Below are 22,431 nucleotides of genomic sequence, written 5' to 3' on the forward strand. Positions count from 1 at the left end.
AGACTGAACAAAGGCCTGTTTCTATATGGGGAATTGGGAAGTCTTCCTTGATTGAGTTTGTTGTTGTTGAAATTTTTTGTGTATTTAATAGAATTTTTACTATAGGGTAAAATTGGATGAAAAATAAGAACTTTATGAAGCTGACAGATATTTAATGAAATCTCAACAGTGGAACCAAAGGTCCAATGAATGGCAAAGGAGTATATTGGCGGTAGCTGTGAAATACCAGAACAGAATAGGAAATGGTTTGAAATGAATGTTGTGTATTGCCGTGTTTAAGTTCTTCGGCCATTCTCACCACAGGGAAATATTCACTGGGCATTTTTCCCCCCTCCATTAGCCCTGTCCAGCTACCATATTCCTCAGGACCCAGGCCCTCTGTTAAAAATTTATTGTGGAGAATTTTGAGCACACACAAAAGAAGAGAGAATTGCATAATAAACCACTGTGAGCCCACTAGCCAGCTTCAGTAATTTGTTGAGGATATTTAATAGGCGAAGTTTGAAGGAAGAGAGGTAAGAGGGGATAGGATATTCTAGCAGGAAGGAACAGCCTCTTGGAGAAAAGTGAGAAAGAATTAGGCATATTCTAGAATGTGTCCTCTGGCTTGAGTAGGGGAGTCGTGGGAGATCACATTGGTAAATTAGCACCACGTGGAGAGTGACAGTCTTAAGTGTCACACTAATTAAGTATGTGGGTTCTTAGATCATTTTAAGAAAGTGTACATGTAGAAAATCAGGGTTTGGAAATTGATTCCCTTAGAACTGTCCAGGATTGGAAACTTTTTATGTTTTTCCAGGGGTTCTTGTATCTCAGTTAGAAGACTGCTATTCTAGAAAGTAGGAGACTGGACTCCAAAAGTTTTGAAGGAATGTATGCTGACTGTCAGGGTTAGTAGAGGGAAGGATGAGGAGAGGATGCACTTTTTAAAAATTTTCTTGGGATGGGAAAGGTATGTGGGAAGGAGACCAGTAATAGTAGGTTGCAGATGTCTGGTATCAGAGAACCTAGCTGTACAGCAGAGGGGCAAGGCTTTGAGATGCGAAGGATCAGTTTACATGGAATTAGTAGGAAGGATGGTGTACTTGGTTCTGACTTATTTCAGACTGTAGATCGGTGATGAAGTTAGACTTACAGAACTGGAGATCATGTAGTGTCACTCTTTCATTTTTGCAGATCAGAAAGCCTAGTGAGTGATAGAGCTTGCCTCACATCATGCAGCTGGGAGGAGGCAGACTAGAATCTTTCTGTCTTGATTTTGTGCCTTTCCTGTTACCTCAGTTACCTTTAGTATATTCTTTGACATTGGACCTTTGGCCATTAAATCCATCCTTGAGATTTTGATAAAATATTTGTTAGCTTCACAAATTTCTTAAATATTCTTCATTTATAGGTTTTCGAGTTTACCAAACAGCCCAATTCAGAAATTTGGCTGAAATTCTGACAAGTGGTCAGAACACTGAATTGAATGAACACCTTATTGGGGTTGTTTTGAGAATCTAGTGAAATGGTATAAAGAGCTAAATAAGTGGAGGCTTATTTTTCCCTGTGTGCAGTACAGTTGCTAATCATTTATACTCCCATTTTACAGGATTGTGGCTAGAGTTGGTTATGAGAATAACTAACTGCAAAAATAACATGTTTTAGAAATGCCTACTTTGTTAGCTAGAATTCAGTTTGGGGGTACATGGATAGTACAATAATTGAAAAATTTTATGTATGTTTTAAGTTTTGTTTCAAGGTATATTCCCTTCCAAACAAAGAAGCATTTTTCTTTTTTAAACAAAGCCTCCTAATAACTGATCGAAGTGAGATATGAGTTTGCTTTTCCTGCTACTTTCTGTCAGTATCATTAATGAACGGGGTGGATCCCAGGAGGAAGTAGAACAAACAGAAACAAAGAATTATGTTGTAGTAGAGAGAACATTGGATAAGGGAGCCTGACAATATGGTTTTAAGTTCTAGTTCTGCCACTTCTTAAACCTTGCCAAATGTCAGTTTCCCCATCCAGAATGTAGAGGTAGTTTTAAGGATTAACTAAGATAATGTATAGGAAATACCTAGCCTTGTGCCTGTCATGTGTCATTTGAAAATGTGGAAAGCAAGATTAATGAGCATGCAAATGAGAATGAGTTGACTGTATTGGTTTACTCAGGAAATATTTATTGCACTCCTCTGAATTAGTGGCACGGTTGTTAAGCACCATAGAGGATGTGAAATAAGCAAGAAATATATTTTATTTCCCAAATAAGGAACATAGGTAATAAAACCGTAACTTCTTGTATTGCTCTGTATACATTTTAAAGCACTTTCATATCCATATTCTTCTAGTAAAGCTGATGTTATATTTTATTCATAAAGCAAATAAGTACAGGGATATTTATTGAATTATCTAAGGTCACGTAGTAAGTTCATGCTAGAGACCATATCAGGCCATTGTTCAAATAAAGAGTTTGAGTATATGGAGCACTACAAGGCACTGAGTGCTTTCTGGGGGCCAGGTACTGTGCTGTGCACTGGGAGTTCAGCTAAAGAGGAAAAAGAAATGACGTTTGTCCTGAAGCAAGTCATAATCTACTGTTGAAATAGTCACAACTACCATATGTAATGTGGTGAACGCTTTGAAAACATAGCATGGGAAGCATATCCTTCTGCTTATAGGGGTCAGGGAAGTCTGTCAGAGGAGGAATGGTGGAGTTAATTTATGAAGAATAAGTAAAGGAGTGTTTGGAAAGAGATATCCTCATTCTCAACTTCCATGTTCTCAGGAAGTTTTATATATGCAGTTCTTTTATATATCTAGCTCAGGTAACCCTTAGGGAACAGAATGTTCCAAGGTACAGACTTCCAGAAGGACTTAGCATTTTGAGGAAAGAGTGAGGCATTTATTGGGTATATGTGGCCGAGGAGTGGCCTGGAGACAGGGTAGATCAGTAGCCTCCATGGAGTGGCCGAAGAACAAGGTGATTTGGGAAGCAGTCAGTAGGATTTAAGGATGTAGGAAATGGTTTAGTAGCACTTCTTAGTTTTGAAAAGAGCGTTCACATTCTGTGGATAATAAACTGAGTACTAACTTGAAGTCATTTGCTTTCTGTAACAGAAATAGTTAATGGCAAATCAGAGCTAGAACCCTATTTTGACCTTTCCATTCTGTTCTTTCCAGTAAATTGCTAATATGAGGAGAGAGAGGACATTGTGGGTGGGGTTATTATGGCCATGCCGATATGTAGTGCCATTGCTTTTTACTTTTTTTGTGAGTAAACATGCTTTCTCTTTTCTGCGGGGGTTGGGTATTAGAGAAAAATTTTGGAAAATTGGAAACAAGGAAAGAGATGGAGAATACGGAGCTTGTTTCTTCCCTGGAAGATGTTCTGCCGGCCAGCAGCCCCTAATATACTGTGCTCGCCCTGGCTCCAGGATGTGGGAAGTGAACTTTGATGGAGAAGTTATAAGTACACATCAGTTTAAGAAACTCCTCTCATCACCACCTCTTCCTGTGATTAATCCAAGGTAATGATTTGTATGGCCAGTAGGGAGTATTTGAGGAACTTACAGGGAGGGTTTGGTTTGAAACCTCTGATATTCTGCATGCGTTAAAGATTTTATCATGCCTTTTAAGAGTGAAGTAGAATTTTTATTAAAAGATTCAGAGAAACCAAAAAGTCTTTAATCAATTATCTTTCATATGCTTAAAGCAAATTCAATAAGGGCAAATGCAGTTAGGCTCTTGAATTTGTTTTGGAGGCAGAAATTTTCCTATATAGGGAAAAAGATACTTTTATATTTTGATTAAATTATGAATCATGTTTACTTCCTAGATCAGAACCTCAGTATGATCATACAGTTGGATCCTCCCAGTCTTTGTCTTTCCCCAAACTCTTATATCTTAGGTAAGTTTCTCCCTTCGATCCTTTAAAAAAAAAATGAACACTTAACTTTTCCTCTTTGTTTCTTGTTCAAGGTAGTTAGCTTTTCAAGTTTGTTTTTGTACTAAATGATTTTTAGAAAATTAGGAAATGACTGTGTTATGTGAAGTGTTCTACATATAAGAGGAATGAAAAAAAGCATAGAAATACGCTTCCCTTTCTGTTTTTTTTTTTTTTTTTCCTTTTTTTTGCGGTACGCGGGCCTCTCACTGTTGTGGCCTCTCCCGTTGCGGAGCACAGCTCCGGACGCGCAGGCTCAGCGGCCATGGCTCACGGGCCCAGCTGCTCCACGGCATGTGGGATCTTCCTGGACCAGGGCACGAACCCGTGTCCCCTGCATCGGCAGGCGGACTCTCAACCACTGCGCCACCAGGGAAGCCCTCTGTTTTGAACTGGCCAAAACCAGTTGGACCCTTCACAGTTGTTGAGAACTTTTGACAAATAGAGCTCAGAGCTGTAGATACACATTCTTTCATAACCTCTCCCTAGTGGGATATTCCAATGAAAGCAAGTCTCAGACTGAAGTCTGCTGCATATGTATGTTTCTTAGCAGGCAGGCACAAAAGTAGTTGTAGAACTTGTTGTTGTAAGCTTGGTGAAATTTCAGCTCTCTATTCTTCAGGTACTTTGCATGAAAGATCTGCTCAAGGTGGATCCAGCCAGCCATATTCTAACATCCGAGTTCAGCTAGCCTTCTAGTTGGATTAGGTACAAAAAAGTCCACTATTAAGTGGCAGCACAGGGAGCCACTTAAAGCTATCAACTGCTGGGCTTGCCAGTTCTTACAACTTGTTCTACAAGCATGGGCATGCCAGTGTGTGATTTCCAGTCAATCTGTGTGTCTTGAACTCTTCTTATTTCAACAGCAGAATATTATTTCTAATATCTCTTAGGCTAATTAATAAGATCCCTAATGCAGATTCAGAGAATGTTATTTAGAGCTGGTATAGGGTACCCTGGAGTTTGGCTCCTGATCAAGTTCTTTCAAAGGCTAACTAACCGTGCTTTGAATGTAATTTTAAGTGAAGGTTTTGTTTTTGTTTTTGTTTTTTTTGTGTGGTATGCGGGCCTCTCACTGCCGTGGCCTCTCCCGTTGCGGAGCACAGGCTCCAGACGCGCAGGCTCAGCAGCCATGGCTCACAGGCCCAGCCCCTCCGCGGCGTGTGGGATCTTCCTGGACCAGGGCACGAACTCGTGTCCCCTGCATCGGCAGGCAGACTCTCAACCACTGTGCCACCAGGGAAACCCTGAATGTAATTTTAAAAAACACTTGAAATGTTAACTAACTGCCCCTAACTAACGTATGTGTATGTCACACTACCTATAATGCAATATTTGAAAATACATTGTAAACAGTATAACTCTTTCACAAGTCCATAATTCATCCTAAAAGTTACTGGAGAAAGACCACTATTTATTTGCCCATAGTTAGATAAAGCATATTAAAAATTCTTTCTTTACGGCACTTATCACAGTTTATAATTACATATTCAAACAGTATTTATGCCTCTCTTACTCCTAGACAGTAAGGCCCTTGAGGGCATCATGTCTGTTTTGTTCACTGTGTTATTCTCAGTGTTTGGCATGATGCCTGGCACATCATAGACACTTAACATTTGTTGGCTGTGGTGTGATATGTGGGGTGTGGGGAAGTCCCCTACCCAGGAGTATGTTTTCTAATGGCAAGGCCAGTCTGCTTGGTTCTCCTGGTAGTGTTTTTCCTTTGAGTTAAACTATTTAAAGCTCCCATACAAGTCCCTGCCATAGCAGGCAAAGCCCTGCATGATCTGGCTCCGCCTACTCCTCAGCTTAAGCAATAATTAATGCCACTTTGAAGCTTTTACTGACTCCTCCAGTGACTCACGTTAGACACTTATTCCCTTGCACTATTGTCACATCTTGTTCATTTCTCTGTCACCACCCTGTTTCACTGTACTATGAATATCCATCCCAGTACCAGATTGTCAACTCCTTTGCTATGGGCACAGTGCTAGGCACATAGAATTTTCTCAAATAATGGCTAAATTAAAGAGTTTCACAAAGACTTTTTTGAAAAAACATGAGTAAGAGGGCTTTTCTTTACTTTTTTCCCCATGTGTACACTTGTGTTTTGGTAACCTTCACTGTTACACCCACAAATTCTACGGGGAAGCAAATTTGTATGCTTCATTTTCTTTGGGGTACACTGGTGTCACTTTCTCTTCCTTAACTTTTTAAACAATGTTGTTAGACTTATGTCCCTGTCTGTTTATTATCAGTGAAGGGGAAGGGGATGAGGGGTGTGTAAATTACCAAGTCTTAGCTCTGATATTAGTCCCCCCCCCCCACCTATTCTTAAGGAATCTTTCCAAGCTGCATGTCAAGTTCAGCGTCAAAATCCTGATCCTGTGTCTCTTTATTCAGGGATCTTCTGGCCTCTGCGTTTTTTTTCCCCTCTGGCTCCTAAAGGCAGCCTTCCAATTTTACTTATTTTGGACTAGGATTCTGACCATTTCTTCCTTCTTTGTGACAAAGATTACTTTCCCATAGGGACAGTGATCTGATCTTATATTGGCAAAATGTTTAACATTTGTGTGAGGAACGAATTCCTGTTAAATATCGCCCTTAGTTTCATCGCCACATGATACCTTTTTTAGTACTCTTGGAGGCATAAACTTAAAAAAAAGTCCCTGTTCTCAAGATAGTTCATTGGAGAGATGTAGTTTATTTCTAGAAAATGTTTAACAACAATAAAAAATAAGAGTTGTGACAGTGCAGTACATGATTAAGTGCTGTTTGAGCGGGGTTGACGAGAAATAGGTTGCATACAGGAGGGAGAGTGCTGTGGGCTGTCGGGGAGGATTTCAAAGGGCAGTAGAACTGCTGCTGATGCTTAAGTGGTGGCTAGAATGAGACTGTTATATATGGGGAATGCTCTGACTGGGGATTACCAGTGGTATATAAAAAAATAATAGCAGCCTCGAGAGAGTAAATGAGATATATGAGCAAAGGAGTATAGAAGGAGATGAGCAGAGATGGAGAACACCAGAGGACTGGAAAGGAAGGTGGACCAAGAAGTAGTGTCCAGAGTCTAGGAAGGCGAGATTCAGGAAGGAAGGAACAGTCTGCAGAGTTGGCCTCTGCTTGGGGATCAAGAAGGAAGATGAGAAAGTAGGTTATTGGGTTTGGCATTTAGGAGATCTGTGACTTTCCAAGAATGTAGTTAAGTGGGATGATCAGGATTCCAGATAACAGTGGGTGGGTCAGTGAGGATAAATTAGGGTAGAAGTAGCTTCTGTGAGGTATGGAGAAAAAAGTCCAGGTTTTGGAGCCAGACAGTCCTTGGTATAAATTCTGTCTCTTCTGTATTCATGCTGAATGGCCTTCAACATGTTATTTATCTCTCTGGGCTTCAGTTTTCCTTTTTTATAAAATAGGGATAACACTCGTGTCTTGATGAGATGCTACAAGGTTAGATAATATAGGTATAGCCTTTAATGAAAAAAAATAAACTCCCATAGTTGACTGGTAGTTTTCAACCTTTTATTGCCCACATACAACTAAGGACATCAAAATATTACCCTCCCTGGGACTTCCCTGGTGGCGTAGTGATTAAGAGTCCACCTGCCAATGCAGAGGACACGGTTCAAGCCCTGGTCCGGGAAGATCCCACATGCCGCGGGGCAACTAAGCTGGTGCGCCACAACTACTGAGGTTGCGCTCTAGGGCCCGCGAGCCACAACTACTGAAGCCCGCGGGCCTAGAGCCCGTGCTCCACAACAAGAGAAGCCACTGCAATGAGAAGCCCACACACCACAATGAAGAGTAGCCCCCGCTCGCCGCAGCTAGAGAAAGCCCACACACAGCAACAAAGACCCAATGAAGCCAAAAACAAATAAATAAATAAACACATTAAAAATATATGTATATTATCCTCCCTAAAAGTGGCTCACTAGAGCAGTGATTGGTGGTTAGATGTGATGTTTAGTCTTTGTTTTAGATGTTATACCAGATATGGGAAGTTTAGATACTTTAACAAACGTCAGGTAAGATACCAGCCTTTTATTTTTCTAGAAGATATTTCGTGTATCTGAATTTTTCCCACTTTGGTGTCATATTATGCTATCTTTTACTGGCCTGTTGTTACAGACAGAAAAGAGGTGGTAGGATGTGATTGGCTGGATCAACTGTTGTTTGCTTTGTACAGGCTGATTTTGCTTTAATAGCTAATGTGAGGGTCTGAAATCAGGGAATTATAAACTTCTGATTCCGAGCAAACTAGAATTCTCTTGACCTCTTCCATTTTCTCTTGCAGTGAGCACTGTGTGCTGACTTGGACAGAAAGAGGAATTTATATTTTCCTTCCTCAGAATGTTCAAGTTCTTCTTTGGAGTGAAGTCAAGGGTAATTGTGTTTTTCTTCCTATGTAATTTTTAATCGCATGCTTGTGAAAGATTTAATTATTGTAGGAGGATTCTCTTGCACTGTAAGAAGTAGAAAATAGAATGAGGTGACATTTCTTTTAAAGATTAACATCATAGATGTATCCCATTATAAGGTACTTACAGAAGTATACATTTGTGAATCTATGTATAGTTATTTAGTTATTTTACATACAATTTTCATTTATTCTTAAATATTAGCAACCACTGCTAAGGATTGAATGGGTTAATTTTCCCCTCTACTTACCCTGAATTTTATCCCTGTTAGAAGTCTTGCTTTAACTCCTGTTTTGTGTCTTAATAATTTAGAGTTGAAAAGTCCTTGTGGGAACAATAGCCATTTTATGTGGCTGAGGCAGAGAAAGTCAATCTCTGTATTCTTCTGGTTTAAACCAGAAATGGAGGAAATAAATCTAGGATTTTTAGCATGACTGCTCAGAGAGTGTATCCTGACTTTTGAGTCATTTTCTTACTTTGTAAAAACATAAAAAAGATGAAGGAACCATTACTTACTGATCTGACCAACATTGATTTCTCGTGAATTAAGTTTCCTAAGGGTGTCACGTGAAAACTAGTTTTTTAGGTCATTTCATGGTGTTCTGCCAAGACAGGTGTTTTTTCATGAAGGGTTTGTTGATTTACACACTGCACTGAAATCTGTTACTGGTATCAGATTTGTAACTCAGAAATGTGATAGTCTGGCCTCCGAAGTGCCCTCTTTAGTCCCAATTTCTTTTCACAAAAAATAGCATTTTTAAAAACAGGATTTTAGATCAGAGAGACATTTCTTTCTCTGTATCTTTTATTCTTGATCTTTTTTAAAAGAATAGTGTCTAAGATATGATTTCTTCATTGAAATGCAAGTATAAAAATAGAGGTGAAATTCAATCAAGCCAAACCCTATATAGAAAATGAATTTATTAGAATAATTTCAGCCATCGCAAAAATGGAAAAGGAGTACATGGTTAATGTCCTGTGTGTTCACCCCTGTGGTTTTTGTAGATATTCAGGATGTGGCTGTCTGTAAGAATGAGCTGTTCTGTTTGCACCTAAATGGGAAGGTCTCCCATCTTTCCTTGTTATCTGTGGAACGTTGTGTGGAACGCCTGCTAAGGAGAGGCCTGTGGAACCTGGCTGCTCAAACTTGCTGTCTTTTCCAGAATTCTGTCATTGCCAGCAGAGTGAGTCAGAAAGCTTACATGTTCATCTGGGTTGCTAAAACCATTCTAGCTTGCAGGATTGTGCTACACAGTTGCTTGTCTTTACTAGCCTGCAGATTAAGCAGCAGTAAATCCCCAAAGGAAGCATGACAGATAAATCTGGAGTGGGGATGGGGGTGAGAAAAACTGTATACTTTCTATTTAACAAATCAAATTTACCCACAAATTTATTTGAATTTCAGGCCTTGTTTTTTTTGTTTTTTTTTTTTAGATGTTGGGGGTAGGAGTTTATTAATTAATTAATTTATTTTTGCTGTGTTGGGTCTTCGTTTCTGTGCGAGGGCTTTCTCTAGTTGTGGCAAGCGGGGGCCACTCTTCATGGCGGTGCGCGGCCCCCTCACTGTCGCGGCCTCTCTTGTTGCGGAGCACAGGCTCCAGGCGCGCAGCCTCAGTAGTTGTGGCTCACGGGCCTAGTTGCTCCGCGGCATGTGGGATCCCCCCAGACCAGGGCTCAAACCCGTGTCCCCTGCATTAGCAGGCAGATTCTCAACCACTGCGCCACCAGGGAAGCCCAAGGCCTTGTTTTAAGTGAAATTATTATATGTACAGTAACTCTAAATTCTTAATTCCTAAGAGAATTCTTAAGTCTTTTACTAGCTTTTAAAGCCCTTTGAAAGCACCTTTGAGGTTTTATGTTCTATGTTTGACCTCTTTCAATGTATTGGCCATTTGAATATAGATTTAGTTACAAACAGAAAGCTCTCCTATTGGTTCTACTTATCCTTTCATTAGGGAAGAAAAACTTTGACTATAGATAAATTGGAACATTTGAAATCTCAGCTGGACTTAACAACCTATGGTGATCTGATTTCCCAACTGGAAGAATTGATCTTAAAATTTGAACCTTTGGATTCAGCTTGTAGCAGTAGAAGAAGCTCCATTTCATCACATGTAGGTATTCTCACTTTTAAAAGGGTTTTGCTGTACAGTAAGATTGTTCTACATTAGTTTGTGCTCATTTACCTCTAGTATCCCAAAACTTACCTTCCTTTCCATGTTGTATATTGTTTGGGGGGGGTGGTGAAGAGGGGGCTTTCTTTCAGGTGTTGGACAACCTTATGAAGCCTTCATTTAGGTGTGTCTTAGAGCCGTATTTTGTTTTGTCATTGTTTATTATATTCTGTTTGAAAATATACCTCATATAGCCTCCAGAACAAGTTAAGTTACCCCTAATATGTGATTTCAGATGCTTCATGCCAGCTTGAGTCTCAGTGCAGCTCAGGATTGTCTCATTTAATCCTCATTCTCACATTCTCACAGCCAGACTTCATGGAGACCCACTAGAGAAATATGGTAGCATGATGCCATGAGCAGGTGAGAGGGACCTGGCTGCCAGGAGCCTAGACCTTGCTCACCATTTTGTTCTAATAAGCCATAATTGTCGTGAATGACTTGTTTCTTTTAGTGTTGATTTTTCTCTTAAAAAGCTATATCGTGTTATAAAAGTTTAACTTTTCTTTAATTCTTTTTCTTTTTAGGAAAGTTTCAGCATCTTGGACTCTGGTATTTATCGTATCATTAATAGTAGAAGAGGCAGTCAGTCAGATGAAGACTCTTGTTCCCTTCACAGCCAAACCCTCTCAGAAGATGAGAGACTTAAAGAATTCACCTCACATCAAGAAGAGGACCAACCAGATCAGTGTTGTGGCTCACACGGAAATGAAGGTGAGGAATGTGTCTTTTATTGGTTGCTGATGTGAAGCAGTTATTTTCTGTGACTTCTGTTTGCCAAGATTTTCTCACGCATAGAGTTTTCTACAAGGTGTTAATAATTTTTATTAAGTTGTTAGACTTTCCATCCAGACCTATTGATCTGTTCACCATTAGAAGAATGGATTTATGTTTAGTTGGGTTTTTTTCCCCTCCTGTTTAGGCTAACATTGGTAAAGTACCTAATTATTATCATGCATCAAAGTGCTGGAAAGGTTAAGAAAGGAGGTCATTAACCAAAAGAGTGGAACGATTTTATCCTAACCAAATTATTTTCCATTCGGAATGAAAAATTACTACAGTTTTGGGGGTCATTGCCTTCACTTTTTTTTTGTTCAAGTATTCCTGTGACCGAACTGTTGAGAAGAGATTAATAGCGACTCTAAGCTTCCTTTCTGACTTATGGGGATTCAGGGTTAGTAGGAAAAATGAAGGTACCTGTCCAAGTGTTTTATATGTGGACCATCCTGTGCATCTTGTAAACCTGTGTTCCACTCATTTGTATTTGGGTCAGTTGTGATTTTGGTATTGAATCCTTCATTTCCTTTGCTTTATTCATTTCAGAATTTCTTTAAAGGTTAAAAAACACTTCATGTGATTAGATTTTGTTTTTTCTCCCCAATTCCATTCATCAGACAGTGTTTCACACGCTTCAGTGATGTTTGAGACAGATAAGAATGAAACTTTTCTCCCCTTCGGCATTCCACTGTCATTTCGTTCTCCATCTCCTCTTGTGTCTCTTCAGGCTGTCAAGGAAAGGTAAACTCATTAGTCTTGTCATTTAATCCCACTTCTGGTTTTACTTCAGTTGTCATGTTAGGCACTTTTGCGCTGAGAATGGAAAGACATTTTAAATGAGGAAAAAGAAAGTCTCTAGATTATTCCTCATATAGCCTGTTATACGAAGCCGTTTACTTCTCATTTCAATCTTGGGGAATTTATCTTCCCTGTTTGTTTGAGTACCTGGATATTTGAGTTGTTACAAATGTGGTTTTTTTTCCCCTCAGGCTGAGCGAAAGTTTAACAATGTTTTTTCCTCGTCCCTGATAGGAACAATTTCCATATATCATTAGTCATTTCTTAGTTTGGGCTCAGAATTGAAGACTCTTCAGAAGTGTTTCTAGCTACTCCATGGGCCCAGAATTGACTTACATGAATTTATGTCCAAGTTTTTCCACTTAAACGTTTTACCATAATAGGATAAAGGCTTCATAATTATAACTTAATACAATACAATGTGTCATTGAGTCCCTGTATTATGAATAAACTAATGATTTCTGTAAAAAAAAAAAAAAGACATTTGAGTTTGAAAGAGAAGACTTCTGCAGCTCCTTCATTGCTAATGGGAGTTTTACTGGATACAGATTTTGCTTTTTCAAAGGATATATTGTGACAAATCAGCAGCTGAGTTTCCTGAAGAAATTCTTTGGCTAGGATGGGGCAGGTTTTCACATGGCCTTCTTTGCCTAAGTAGACAGAAACATTGCAGGCACAGCTGCAATTAAAGACCTTTTCTTTAGGATTGAATCAGAATAGTTTAGTAAATGAAGTAAATCCTTATTATAAATTTTACATGGGCCTTATGTGAAATATGTAATTGATTAAGGAAGTTGCTGTAAAGAGTCTTTCTTTATAGCAAGTAAAGAAAGACTTGCTAGGTCCAAGCTGCCTTCAGGGACTGACAGGAACATAGAGAACTCAGATACTGAAATTTTCATTCTTGGCAGTAATGAGATTCTTTTCATATTAGTTTATTGGTATTTGACTTCCAGCGTTTCTAGCTTTGTGCGTAAAACTACTGAGAAGATTGGCACCCTTCATACGAGCCCTGATATGAAAGTGAGACCAGAACCCAGGGGTGATGAGCAGTCATGTGAAGAGGATGTGGGTCCAGTCACTTGCCCAAAGGAGGAAGACACTGAGTAAGCCGTTGCAGAGAAATCTGTGTAAATTCTAGAGGACACAGTTGTCGGATTGAAGAGAGCCATAAACCGTGTCCTCTTGAAGGAGACACATGTATGACTCTGTTCATTGTAGATTATTTGCATAGCTTATGAAAACTGTGAATACCACGGAGTAAGTGTTGGAAAATTACATCAACCCATAACAAGTCTGTTGAGACAGAATTTTAATTTAGCACCTCTTCTTCCATCTTTCCCTGAACGACTTCCCTCACCTCCAAATCTCTTCAAACTTCTGCAGTGTTAGAGAAGGAGTATTAGAGTAAGAGTAGGATAACCAAGGATATAGGCCTTGTTCTGGTTCTGCTTCTGACTAGCATGTGACGTTGGTGACTAATGCCCTCTGGCCTGTAAGATGAGAGCATTGGCATTAATGTTGTCACGTGCCTTCCTATGAAATGCTGGTGGCATAGTCCTCATGTAGTGGAGTTGTAGCAGAGCCCTTGGTCTGGCACAGTGTGAAGTATCTTTTTTTTTTTTTTTTTTTTTTTTTTTTGCGGTACGCGGGCCTCTCACTGTTGTGGCCTCTCCCGTTGCAGAGCACAGGCTCCGGACGTGCAGGCTCAGCGGCCATGGCTCACGGGCCCAGCCGCTCCGTGGCATGTGGGATCTTCCCAGATCAGGGCACGAACCCGTGTCCCCTGCATCGGCAGGCGGACTCTCAACCACTGCGCCACCAGGGAAGCCCAGTGTGAAGCATCTTGTCCGTCTGGTCTCTGCCTTTTCTCATAATTCAGGGGACCTGGACATTGGAGGCAGGCAAGCTCAGCACTCACCCAGGAATTGAGATAGACCCACAGGGCCAGTGTATACTGACTGGACATTCAGATGAGAAAAAAGGTGTGTTACCCTTAGAGTAACTTAGTTATGAATCCATATGTATATCGGGAAAAAAGTGTAGATAGTGCTGTGGCATTTAAGGCAGCCCTCAGTCTGACGTTAGCCCACCTCTCCAGCTTCATTTCCAACCACATCTTTCTGAGCACTCTAAATTCTAGTCCTGGCAGAGAAGTGGGTGTGTATACCTCACTACTTTTCTTCATGCTGTTTCTCCCACCTGCAGTGTTTTCCTCCCATTTTTCCTAACGCAGATACACCTCCTCAGGAAAGCTTCTCTTGATTGCCTAGTCAGAATAATTATTCCTTTTTCTGTCCTTTCAGATCACAGTGCTTGTGCTGCTCTTTAGCATTCATTCTGTTCTTTTTTATATTACAGTTGTTTTCTTGCCTTTCTTTCTGACTAGGGCTTACTCTGACTTGAACTTACTCTTCTTGAAGCCATGGACCGTTTTTTATACTCATCTGTTTGTTTCACGTATCATTAAGTACAATACCTACCACTTAGTGAGCACTTAGAAATATTTGCCCAAGAAGGTTCTAATCCCCTTGAACTCTTCTCACACTTTTCTAGGGGACAAGAAGAAGTAACTAGTCAACCTCCAGAAGAGGACAAGTTTCAAGAGCTCAAAATGGCAACAGCAGAAGCAATGTGAGTATTTATGGGTGAGAAAGTTTTATAGTGAGTGGGAATGACTTTTTGAGATCATTAGTAGTAGTCCTGAGACAGTGTGGGCAAGAGGCAGTTTCATTTGGAATGGAAATTCATGAATTAATACAAAGGTAATGTCCTCTGTGTTGTTGTCTTGCTACTGAGATAATTGTTATTTAACGAGTTGAAAAGTAACATTTATTCTGGATAAGCAATATTGTGTCTGTTAGGCTTATTTAGCATGAAACAGTTTGTTTTTGACAAACCACGTAAAACATAAATTTCATACTTGTCTGTCTTATGTAGGACCAAGCTACAGGACCCACTGGTATTGTTTGAACCACAGTCTCTGAAAATGGTTTTACAGGAGTGGCTTTCACAGTTAGAAAAGACATTTGCCATGAAGGACTTTGCAGGCATTTCAGATACTGGCAACTCATCCATGGAATCAAACCAGGGCATGCTCTCGCTTGATGAGTCAACAAAGGGAATATTCGACGAAGAAGATGAAAAAGAAAAAAGGGACTCTTTAGGCAATGAAGAAACTGTTGATCAAGCAGCATGTGAGTCTGTAAATAGTCTGAGGGAGTCCCTGGATGATGACAGTTTTCAAGTATGTTCTCCATGCAGTATCCCAGGCAGTCTTCAGAAGGACCTGGCTGCAGTGATAACATTGTGTTTGGAACTGAATGTATTGAATTCTGAGATCAAAAGTGCAAGTAGACATGTAGACCACACTTTGCAACAGTGCTCTCCTGAAATTCTGGCTTGTCAGTTCCTAAAGAAGTACTTTTTTCTTCTGGACTTGAAAAGAGCAAAGGAGAGCATCAAGCTGAGTTATACTAACAGTCCTTGTGTTTGGGATACTTTTATTGAAGGACTGAAAGGTAATAATCAGATTGCCTTACCAAAGATAGAAGTTTATATAGAGGACAGTAGCATCTTGGCGTTTTTGAGTTTAAAGAAGAAGATTTAAGTAGAAAGTCACCTCTGTTCTGGTCAACCATCCATTCAGTTTTCCACTCAATTTAGTCTTCTGTTGTTTTTTTTTTCCCGTTGAGATTGCTCACTTTTTTTTTTTAATTGAAGTATAGTTGATTTACAACTCAGTTTAGTTTGTAATAGTTCTTGCAACTATTATAAGAAGTTAGTTTTATTTCTCTCACAGTCATTCAGAAAATGATACAGCAATGTTGGAGAAGTTGGGTTTAAGTAAAATTTTATAAATGCAGATATATGAAAACCAGAAAATCCCTCATGTAACTTCCTAATATAGAGATAATATATACCATTTATTGAGTACTCACCAAGTGCCAGATAATATGCTAAACACTTTGCCAGCATTCTTTCATTTCGTCCTTACAACACTTTGGAGTAGATGGTGTTATTCTGTTTAATAGGTAAGGAAACTGAGGCACAGAGAGATTATAATAGTTGAGTAGGCTAAACTGCTGTAATATCTCATAATAACTCAGATACAATATAATAACTCAGATATGGTAGTTTATTTCTTGCTCATATATCAGCCCAGGACAGATGTTCCAGGTCAGCGGGCAGCTCTCTTGCATGTGGTAACTCAGGGTTCCAAGTTCCTTCCATTTTTTTGATCTCTATCCTCCCTTAGGGCTGATGATTAAGACTGGGTTGCTATGTCCAGGGGGAAGCATGTGGAAGAGGCAGACAGGCTCTTACAGGGAGGTGTGGCCTGGTAGTGGCTTACATCTCTTCTGTTGGTGAGAATTCTATCTCATGGCCCCACCTAACTGCAAAGGAGTCTGGGGAATGACCTCTCCAGGTGTCTAGAAGGAAGAGGATGGACATGGGTCAGGAGCTTGCATGTCTGCCTCAGAGATTTTGGTGGGCAGTCAGCAGCCTCTACTTCACACTTGATTGAAGGTTACATTGTTGGTCATCCTCGTGTAGAAACCAGCTTTCATACCCTAGAGGCCATGCCTGGCCTTTCTACTACATAGTCCCATGTTTTTGAACGGGTGGATTTTCTTAACTCAAAACTCTGAATAACAGATGTCATGTTTCTAATAATTGATGTAGACTTTAAGCAAACTTTTTATTCATTACCAAAAGTGAGTAGTCACAAGTAGAGATACATTTTTATATTATCTGACTTAAAGATCGTTAAGGTTTCTAGAAACAAGGATCTTTGGTTACAGTTCTACCTCAATTCACATTTAGCAGTTAAAAGCATAAGAAATGATTTCAGCTTCTTTTTCTGAATTGAGGTAGACTGTCTTTTCTGTTGAAGTAAGAAGAGTTATTTCTTTTCGAATAAGTTCAAATGTTTGATATTACTTACTGGAAATTTGTTATATCTGTCTCTATTATGTGATTGTACCCAACCTTGGTTACAGGAAAATGGCAAAAAAAAAATAACCACTTCATCAACCTGAGTGGTTAACTTATTGCCGGAGCTGGCTGGAGCAAGTGTGGTGGGTGTTTGAGATGATGCAGCTGCTTCCAAATTGAATTTAAGGGGATAAGTTTGGCTTAGCACCCACCCAATCATAAGGCTTTCTTTCCCTCACTTCATATGCTCTAAATGATGACCTTCTCCTCTGAATCCCTTTAAATACTTACTGTCTGACCCAATCAAATTGGAAATAATGAAACTGGGAAAAATTGATATATTTTTTAAACAAATATATCGGAAATGGAAGGTTTGGCTCTTTAGAAATGGTCTACTGAACAGGTTCTACTCTTCTAATGATGTTGTAATCATGAAAACAGCATTGGAACTGTTCTTTGGGATTTATCTTCAGAGCTAGTTGAAAACTTCTTGAAAAAACTCATTTTACTTTAGATTCATATATATGTAAACATATATTTTTTAACTACAAGTAGTTTTAACTAGATCTTCACTCACTTTATTTACACACTTGGCTTTAAATGACTTGGCTATTCCCCAAAGTCAGATCTTCCTTTGGAGGAAGATTTGCTATAACTGATGTTTTTAAAAAATAGGTCAAATATTTTAAAGTTAATTAAATTAAATTTAATTAACTTATTTTGTTCCAAAAGATGGATTAGGGATATCAGTTCTAGAAAAAAACTGAAGAACTTGGTATTGATGGTAGAAATATAGCTTATATATATATTAGCTTGCATATATAATAGCTTATATATAATAGCTTATATATGTAATACATATATTACATATATAAAGGGGACATTTTCAATGGTAATAGTCACGTGTTGGTTATCTGTTCCTTTATCTTGTTTAAAACTTCCAATATGCTTTGCCTCCCAATTTGATTTTTTTTTAACATCTTTATTGGAGTATAATTGCTTTACAATGGTGTGTTAGTTTCTGCTTTATAACAAAGTGAATCAGTTATACATATGCATGTGTTCCCATATCTCTTCCCTCTTGAGTTTCCATCCCTCCCACCCTCCCTATCCCACCCCTCTAGGTGGTCACAAAGCACCTAGCTGATATCCCTGTGCTATGCGGCTGCTTCCCACTAGCTATCTCTTTTACGTTTGGTAGTGTATATATGTCCATGCCACTCTCTCACTTTGTCACAGCTTACCCTTCCCCCTCCCCATATCCTCAAGTCCATTCTCTAGTAGGTCTGTGTCTTTATTCCCATCTTGCCCCTAGGTTCTTCATGACTTTTTTTTTTCCCTTAGATTCCATATATATGTGTTAGCATACGGTATTTGTTTTTCTCTTTCTGACTTACTTCATTCTGTATGACAGACTCTAGGTCCATCCACCTCACTACAAATAACTCAATTTCATTTCTTTTTATGGCTGAGTAATATTCCATTGCATATATGTGCCACATCTTCTTTATCCATTCATCTGTTGATGGACACTTAGGTTGCTTCCATGTCCTGGCTATTGTAATCAGAGCTGCAATGAACATTTTGGTACATGACTCTTTTTTTTTGCGGTGTGTGGGCCTCTCACTGTTGTGGCCTCTCTCGTTGCGGAGCACAGGCTCCGGACGCGCAGGCTCAGCGGCCATGGCTCACGGGCTCAGCTGCTCCACGGCATGTGGGATCCTCCTGAACCGGGGCACAAACCCGTGTTCCCTGCATCGGCAGGCGGACTCTCGACCACTGCGCCACCAGGGAAGCCCGATGACTCTTTTTGAATTAGGGTTTTCTCAGGGTATATGCCCAGTAGTGGGATTGCTGGGTCGTATGGTAATTCTATTTTTAGTTTTTTAAGGAACCTCCATACTGTTCTCCATAGTGGCTCTGTTAATTTACGTTCCCCCCACAGTGCAAGAGGGTTCCCTTTGCTCCATACCCTCTCCAGCATTTATTGTTTGTAGATTTTTTGATGATGGCCATTCTGACCGGTGTGAGATGATATCTCATTGTAGTTTTGATTTGCATTTCTCTAATGATTAATGATGTTGAGCATCCTTTCATGTGTTTGTTGGCAATCTGTATATCTTCTTTGGAGAAATGTCTATTTAGATCTTCTCCCCATTTTTGGATTGGGTTGTTTGTTTTTTTGATATTGAGCTGCATGAGCTGCTTGTAAATTTTGGAGATTAATCCTTTGTCAGTTGCTTCGTTTGCAAATATTTTCTCCCATTCTGAGGGTTGTCTTTTGGTCTTGTTTATGGTTTCCTTTGCTGTGCAAAAGCTTTGAAGTTTCATTAGGTCCCATTTGTTTATTTTTGTTTTTATTTCCATTTCTCTAGGAGGTGGGTCCAAAAGGATCTTGCTGTGATTTATGTCATAGAGTGTTCTGCCTATGTTTTCCTCTAAGAGTTTGATAGTGTCTGGCCTTACATTTAGGCCTTTAATCCATTTTGAGTTTATTTTTGTGTATGGTGTTAGGGAGTGTTCTAATTTCATACTTTTACCTGTACCTGTCCAGTTTTCCCAGCACCGCTTATTGAAGAGGCTTTCTTTTCTCCACTGTGTATTCTTGCCTCCTTTATCAAAGATAGGGTGACCATATGTGTGTGGGTTTATCTCTGGGCTTTCAATCCTGTTCCACTGATCTATATTTCTGTTTTTGTACCAGTGCCATACTGTCTTGATTACCCAATTTGATTTTAAAGTCCTTAAAAGCAGAGCTTGTCTCTTGTTCTGTTTTTGTCTCTCCTCTGATGCTTTACAAATGTTGGGACTTGCACACAGTCGGTGCATGACTAATGATTGTTGATTAATGTGTTCATGAATAAAATATTTACCGCTATGAGATGAAGGGAAAGGGGTGTGCTTTGTCTTTTAGAAATGGCAAGTTCCAATCCTACATATATAAAGATGGAAGAAGGAGACCTTCCAACAAGATTAAAGTTATTGGATGACTTGGTCTCTTTTGACAGTCCTTTGTTGATTGCTTATGCTACCCGGTGAGTGGTCCTGTATGTTGTTAATGTGAACTAAAGCACAGACATTTTCTTCGTCTCAGTCTGTAAAGTTTTACTTTGTTACATGTTGAGCAGCTTCTTGTTAGTGTATTTATTTTCATTTCTAGTAAATACGTAGATAATGTAACCAAGTTATATTATCTTACTGAAGTTGGAGACTAACATGTTTTGTTTTTAAATGCAGATTGTATGAGAAATTTGGAGAATCTGCCCTTCGATCCTTAATCAGGTTTTATCCATCCATTTTGCCTTCAGATGTCATGCAACTTTGTCATCATCATCCTGCTCAGTTTTTGGCTTATTTAGACAGTCTGGTAAAATCAAAGCCTGAAGATCAACGGTGAGAAGGAGAGAATATTTGCTTTTCCTTTTATATTTCCTTTTTTTTTTTTTTTTTTTTGGACTCTCTTTTGGTAGGGCACTGTTTCTCTAGTATAAGCAGTTGGAACATTTTTACTATTAACTGCCACAGGATTGAGGCACCTGGTATGGAAGAGGAGGATTTTGGCAGTTATGTTCCATTCTTTCACAATTCACAGCACACACCACAAATGTGCGCATAACCCACACTTCTCTTTCCTCCCTCTCTCCCTCTCAGAGATTCTCAGATCAACAGTGTAAAATTAAACTCCGTTTCAAGGCCTAGGCTAAGAAAGATAAGCTTCCTTGTTGTCTCTGCCAGCGAGTGGATTTTCTGCCACCTTTTTGTTGGTGATATATCCCAGCTTTCTGTGGGTGGATCTCAGTTACAGCTCTTAACTTCTTTGGGCTGAGGCCTCACTTCCTATCTCCACATGGCAGGAAACACACACGTCCTTTGGTTATTGAGAATGGCAACTTCCTCCCTCTGTTTCTTCTGATTGGTTCACATTTGCTATACTGGTATTTATTTCTCCTTTTTTTGGGGGGCCCTTTGGTATTTTCCTTATTATCTTGAAGCTCAACTGTTCAGTTAAAAGGCTGTTAGATTTTCACCAGCATTTCTTTACATTTTGTAGCAGAAGAGTTTTCAAGTTATTTCATCCACTGTCTTGATCCCTTAATAACATTTTCTTCACATCTGCACATTTTATCTTTCCTTTCTCAGCATGAATATTGGTGATTTTTTCCCCAACTTTCTCTTAGGCCATTCTTCCTTGAGTCCCTCCTACAACCAGAGTCTTTAAGATTGGATTGGCTGCTGTTGGCAGTGTCCCATGATGCTCCCTCAAGCACCAGCACTATGGACGATGAAGGAGACCCCAGGTATAGAAGGAGTCCTGTTTCTAAGCTCTGCTGCTCCTTTGGAATGGAACCACCAGTTTATTCACATAGAGCATTCTGGGCTTACTTCAGGAACACCTATGGAAGCGACTGACTCAAGTCATGGTAGTAATCAGATTGAGTGTACTGCTTAGTGGTTCTGAACATTTTTTGAATCACAGACCCTCTAAGAATCTGATGATTCCTCTCAGAAAAATGCACATTTATGCAGAATTTTGCACATGATTGCAGAGAATTAAACTGGGCTACTGAAACTCTTTCATGGACCAACATTAAGAGACCTTGGTGACTAAACCTGTGTTAGAAGAAAATTGTTAGAAAATTGTGTGTGTGTGTGTGTGTGTGTTTTCTTCCTAGAAATTTGCCAAGGGATGTTTAGATGTAACCTGATACAGGATTTTTTTTTAACTTGGACTCTTTTTTTTTTAAAGCTTTTCTAGTACTTTTTAAAGCTTTTAATTATTTTTTGGCTGCATTGAGTCTTCGTTGCTGTGTACGGGCTTTCTCTAGTTGTGGTGAGCAGTGGCTTCTCTTGTTGAGGAGCATGGGCTCTAGGTGCATGGGCTTCAGTAGTTGTGGCACATGGGCTCAGTAGTTGTGGCTCACGAGCTCTAGATTTGCAGGCTCAGTAGTTGTGGAGCACGGGCTTAGTTGCTCCGCGGCATGTGGGATCTTCCCGGACCAGGGATCGAACCCGTGTCCCCTGCATTGGCAGGCGTATTCTTAACCTTTGCGCCACTGGGGAAGTCCCTGATTAGGATTTTTAAAAAAACAGAATTCATAAAAAATACACACTGTTACTTGTAATCTATCAGAAATATTCCTTGTGTTTTCCTCCAGGAGAAACTTTTTAAAAGCTCTCAAAATGCCTATCTTATATGCCTAGGGAAAAAGGTCTGGAAGGATATAAAATGGCTATCTGTGAGTGATGGAATTATGAGCTTCTTTCTTTTGCTTTTTATTACTCAAATATATAATTTAAAAAAATAAACAGGTATTTGTCATTGGAAAAATAGCTGTTTTAATTTTTCAAAGGCCAAGTAGAAATGTTTGAAAAATATAATAATGGAAAAAATATAATTAA

General features: G+C 39.4%; 1 protein-coding gene across 7 annotated transcripts in view; it reads left to right on the plus strand.

The window, feature by feature from the left end:
- Positions 1-22,431, plus strand: part of HPS5 (HPS5 biogenesis of lysosomal organelles complex 2 subunit 2) — a 47,787-nt gene that overhangs the window by 10,629 nt on the left and 14,727 nt on the right. For all 7 annotated transcript variants that reach the window (XM_081238920.1, XM_081238914.1, XM_081238918.1 and 4 more), the window contains 13 exons: positions 3,298-3,510; positions 3,819-3,890; positions 8,221-8,309; positions 9,350-9,528; positions 10,300-10,458; positions 11,046-11,232; positions 11,913-12,036; positions 13,050-13,199; positions 14,650-14,727; positions 15,034-15,614; positions 19,946-20,066; positions 20,269-20,424; positions 21,210-21,329. In XM_081238920.1, coding sequence (XP_081095046.1) covers positions 3,298-3,510; positions 3,819-3,890; positions 8,221-8,309; positions 9,350-9,528; positions 10,300-10,458; positions 11,046-11,232; positions 11,913-12,036; positions 13,050-13,199; positions 14,650-14,727; positions 15,034-15,614; positions 19,946-20,066; positions 20,269-20,424; positions 21,210-21,329 — 2,229 coding nt within the window. The remainder of the gene's footprint in view (positions 1-3,297; positions 3,511-3,818; positions 3,891-8,220; positions 8,310-9,349; positions 9,529-10,299; positions 10,459-11,045; positions 11,233-11,912; positions 12,037-13,049; positions 13,200-14,649; positions 14,728-15,033; positions 15,615-19,945; positions 20,067-20,268; positions 20,425-21,209; positions 21,330-22,431) is intronic.

This window comes from Mesoplodon bidens, assembly GCF_964165515.1.
Source record: "Mesoplodon bidens genome assembly, chromosome: 7".
In the NCBI taxonomy this organism is placed as follows: Eukaryota; Metazoa; Chordata; class Mammalia; order Artiodactyla; family Ziphiidae; genus Mesoplodon; species Mesoplodon bidens.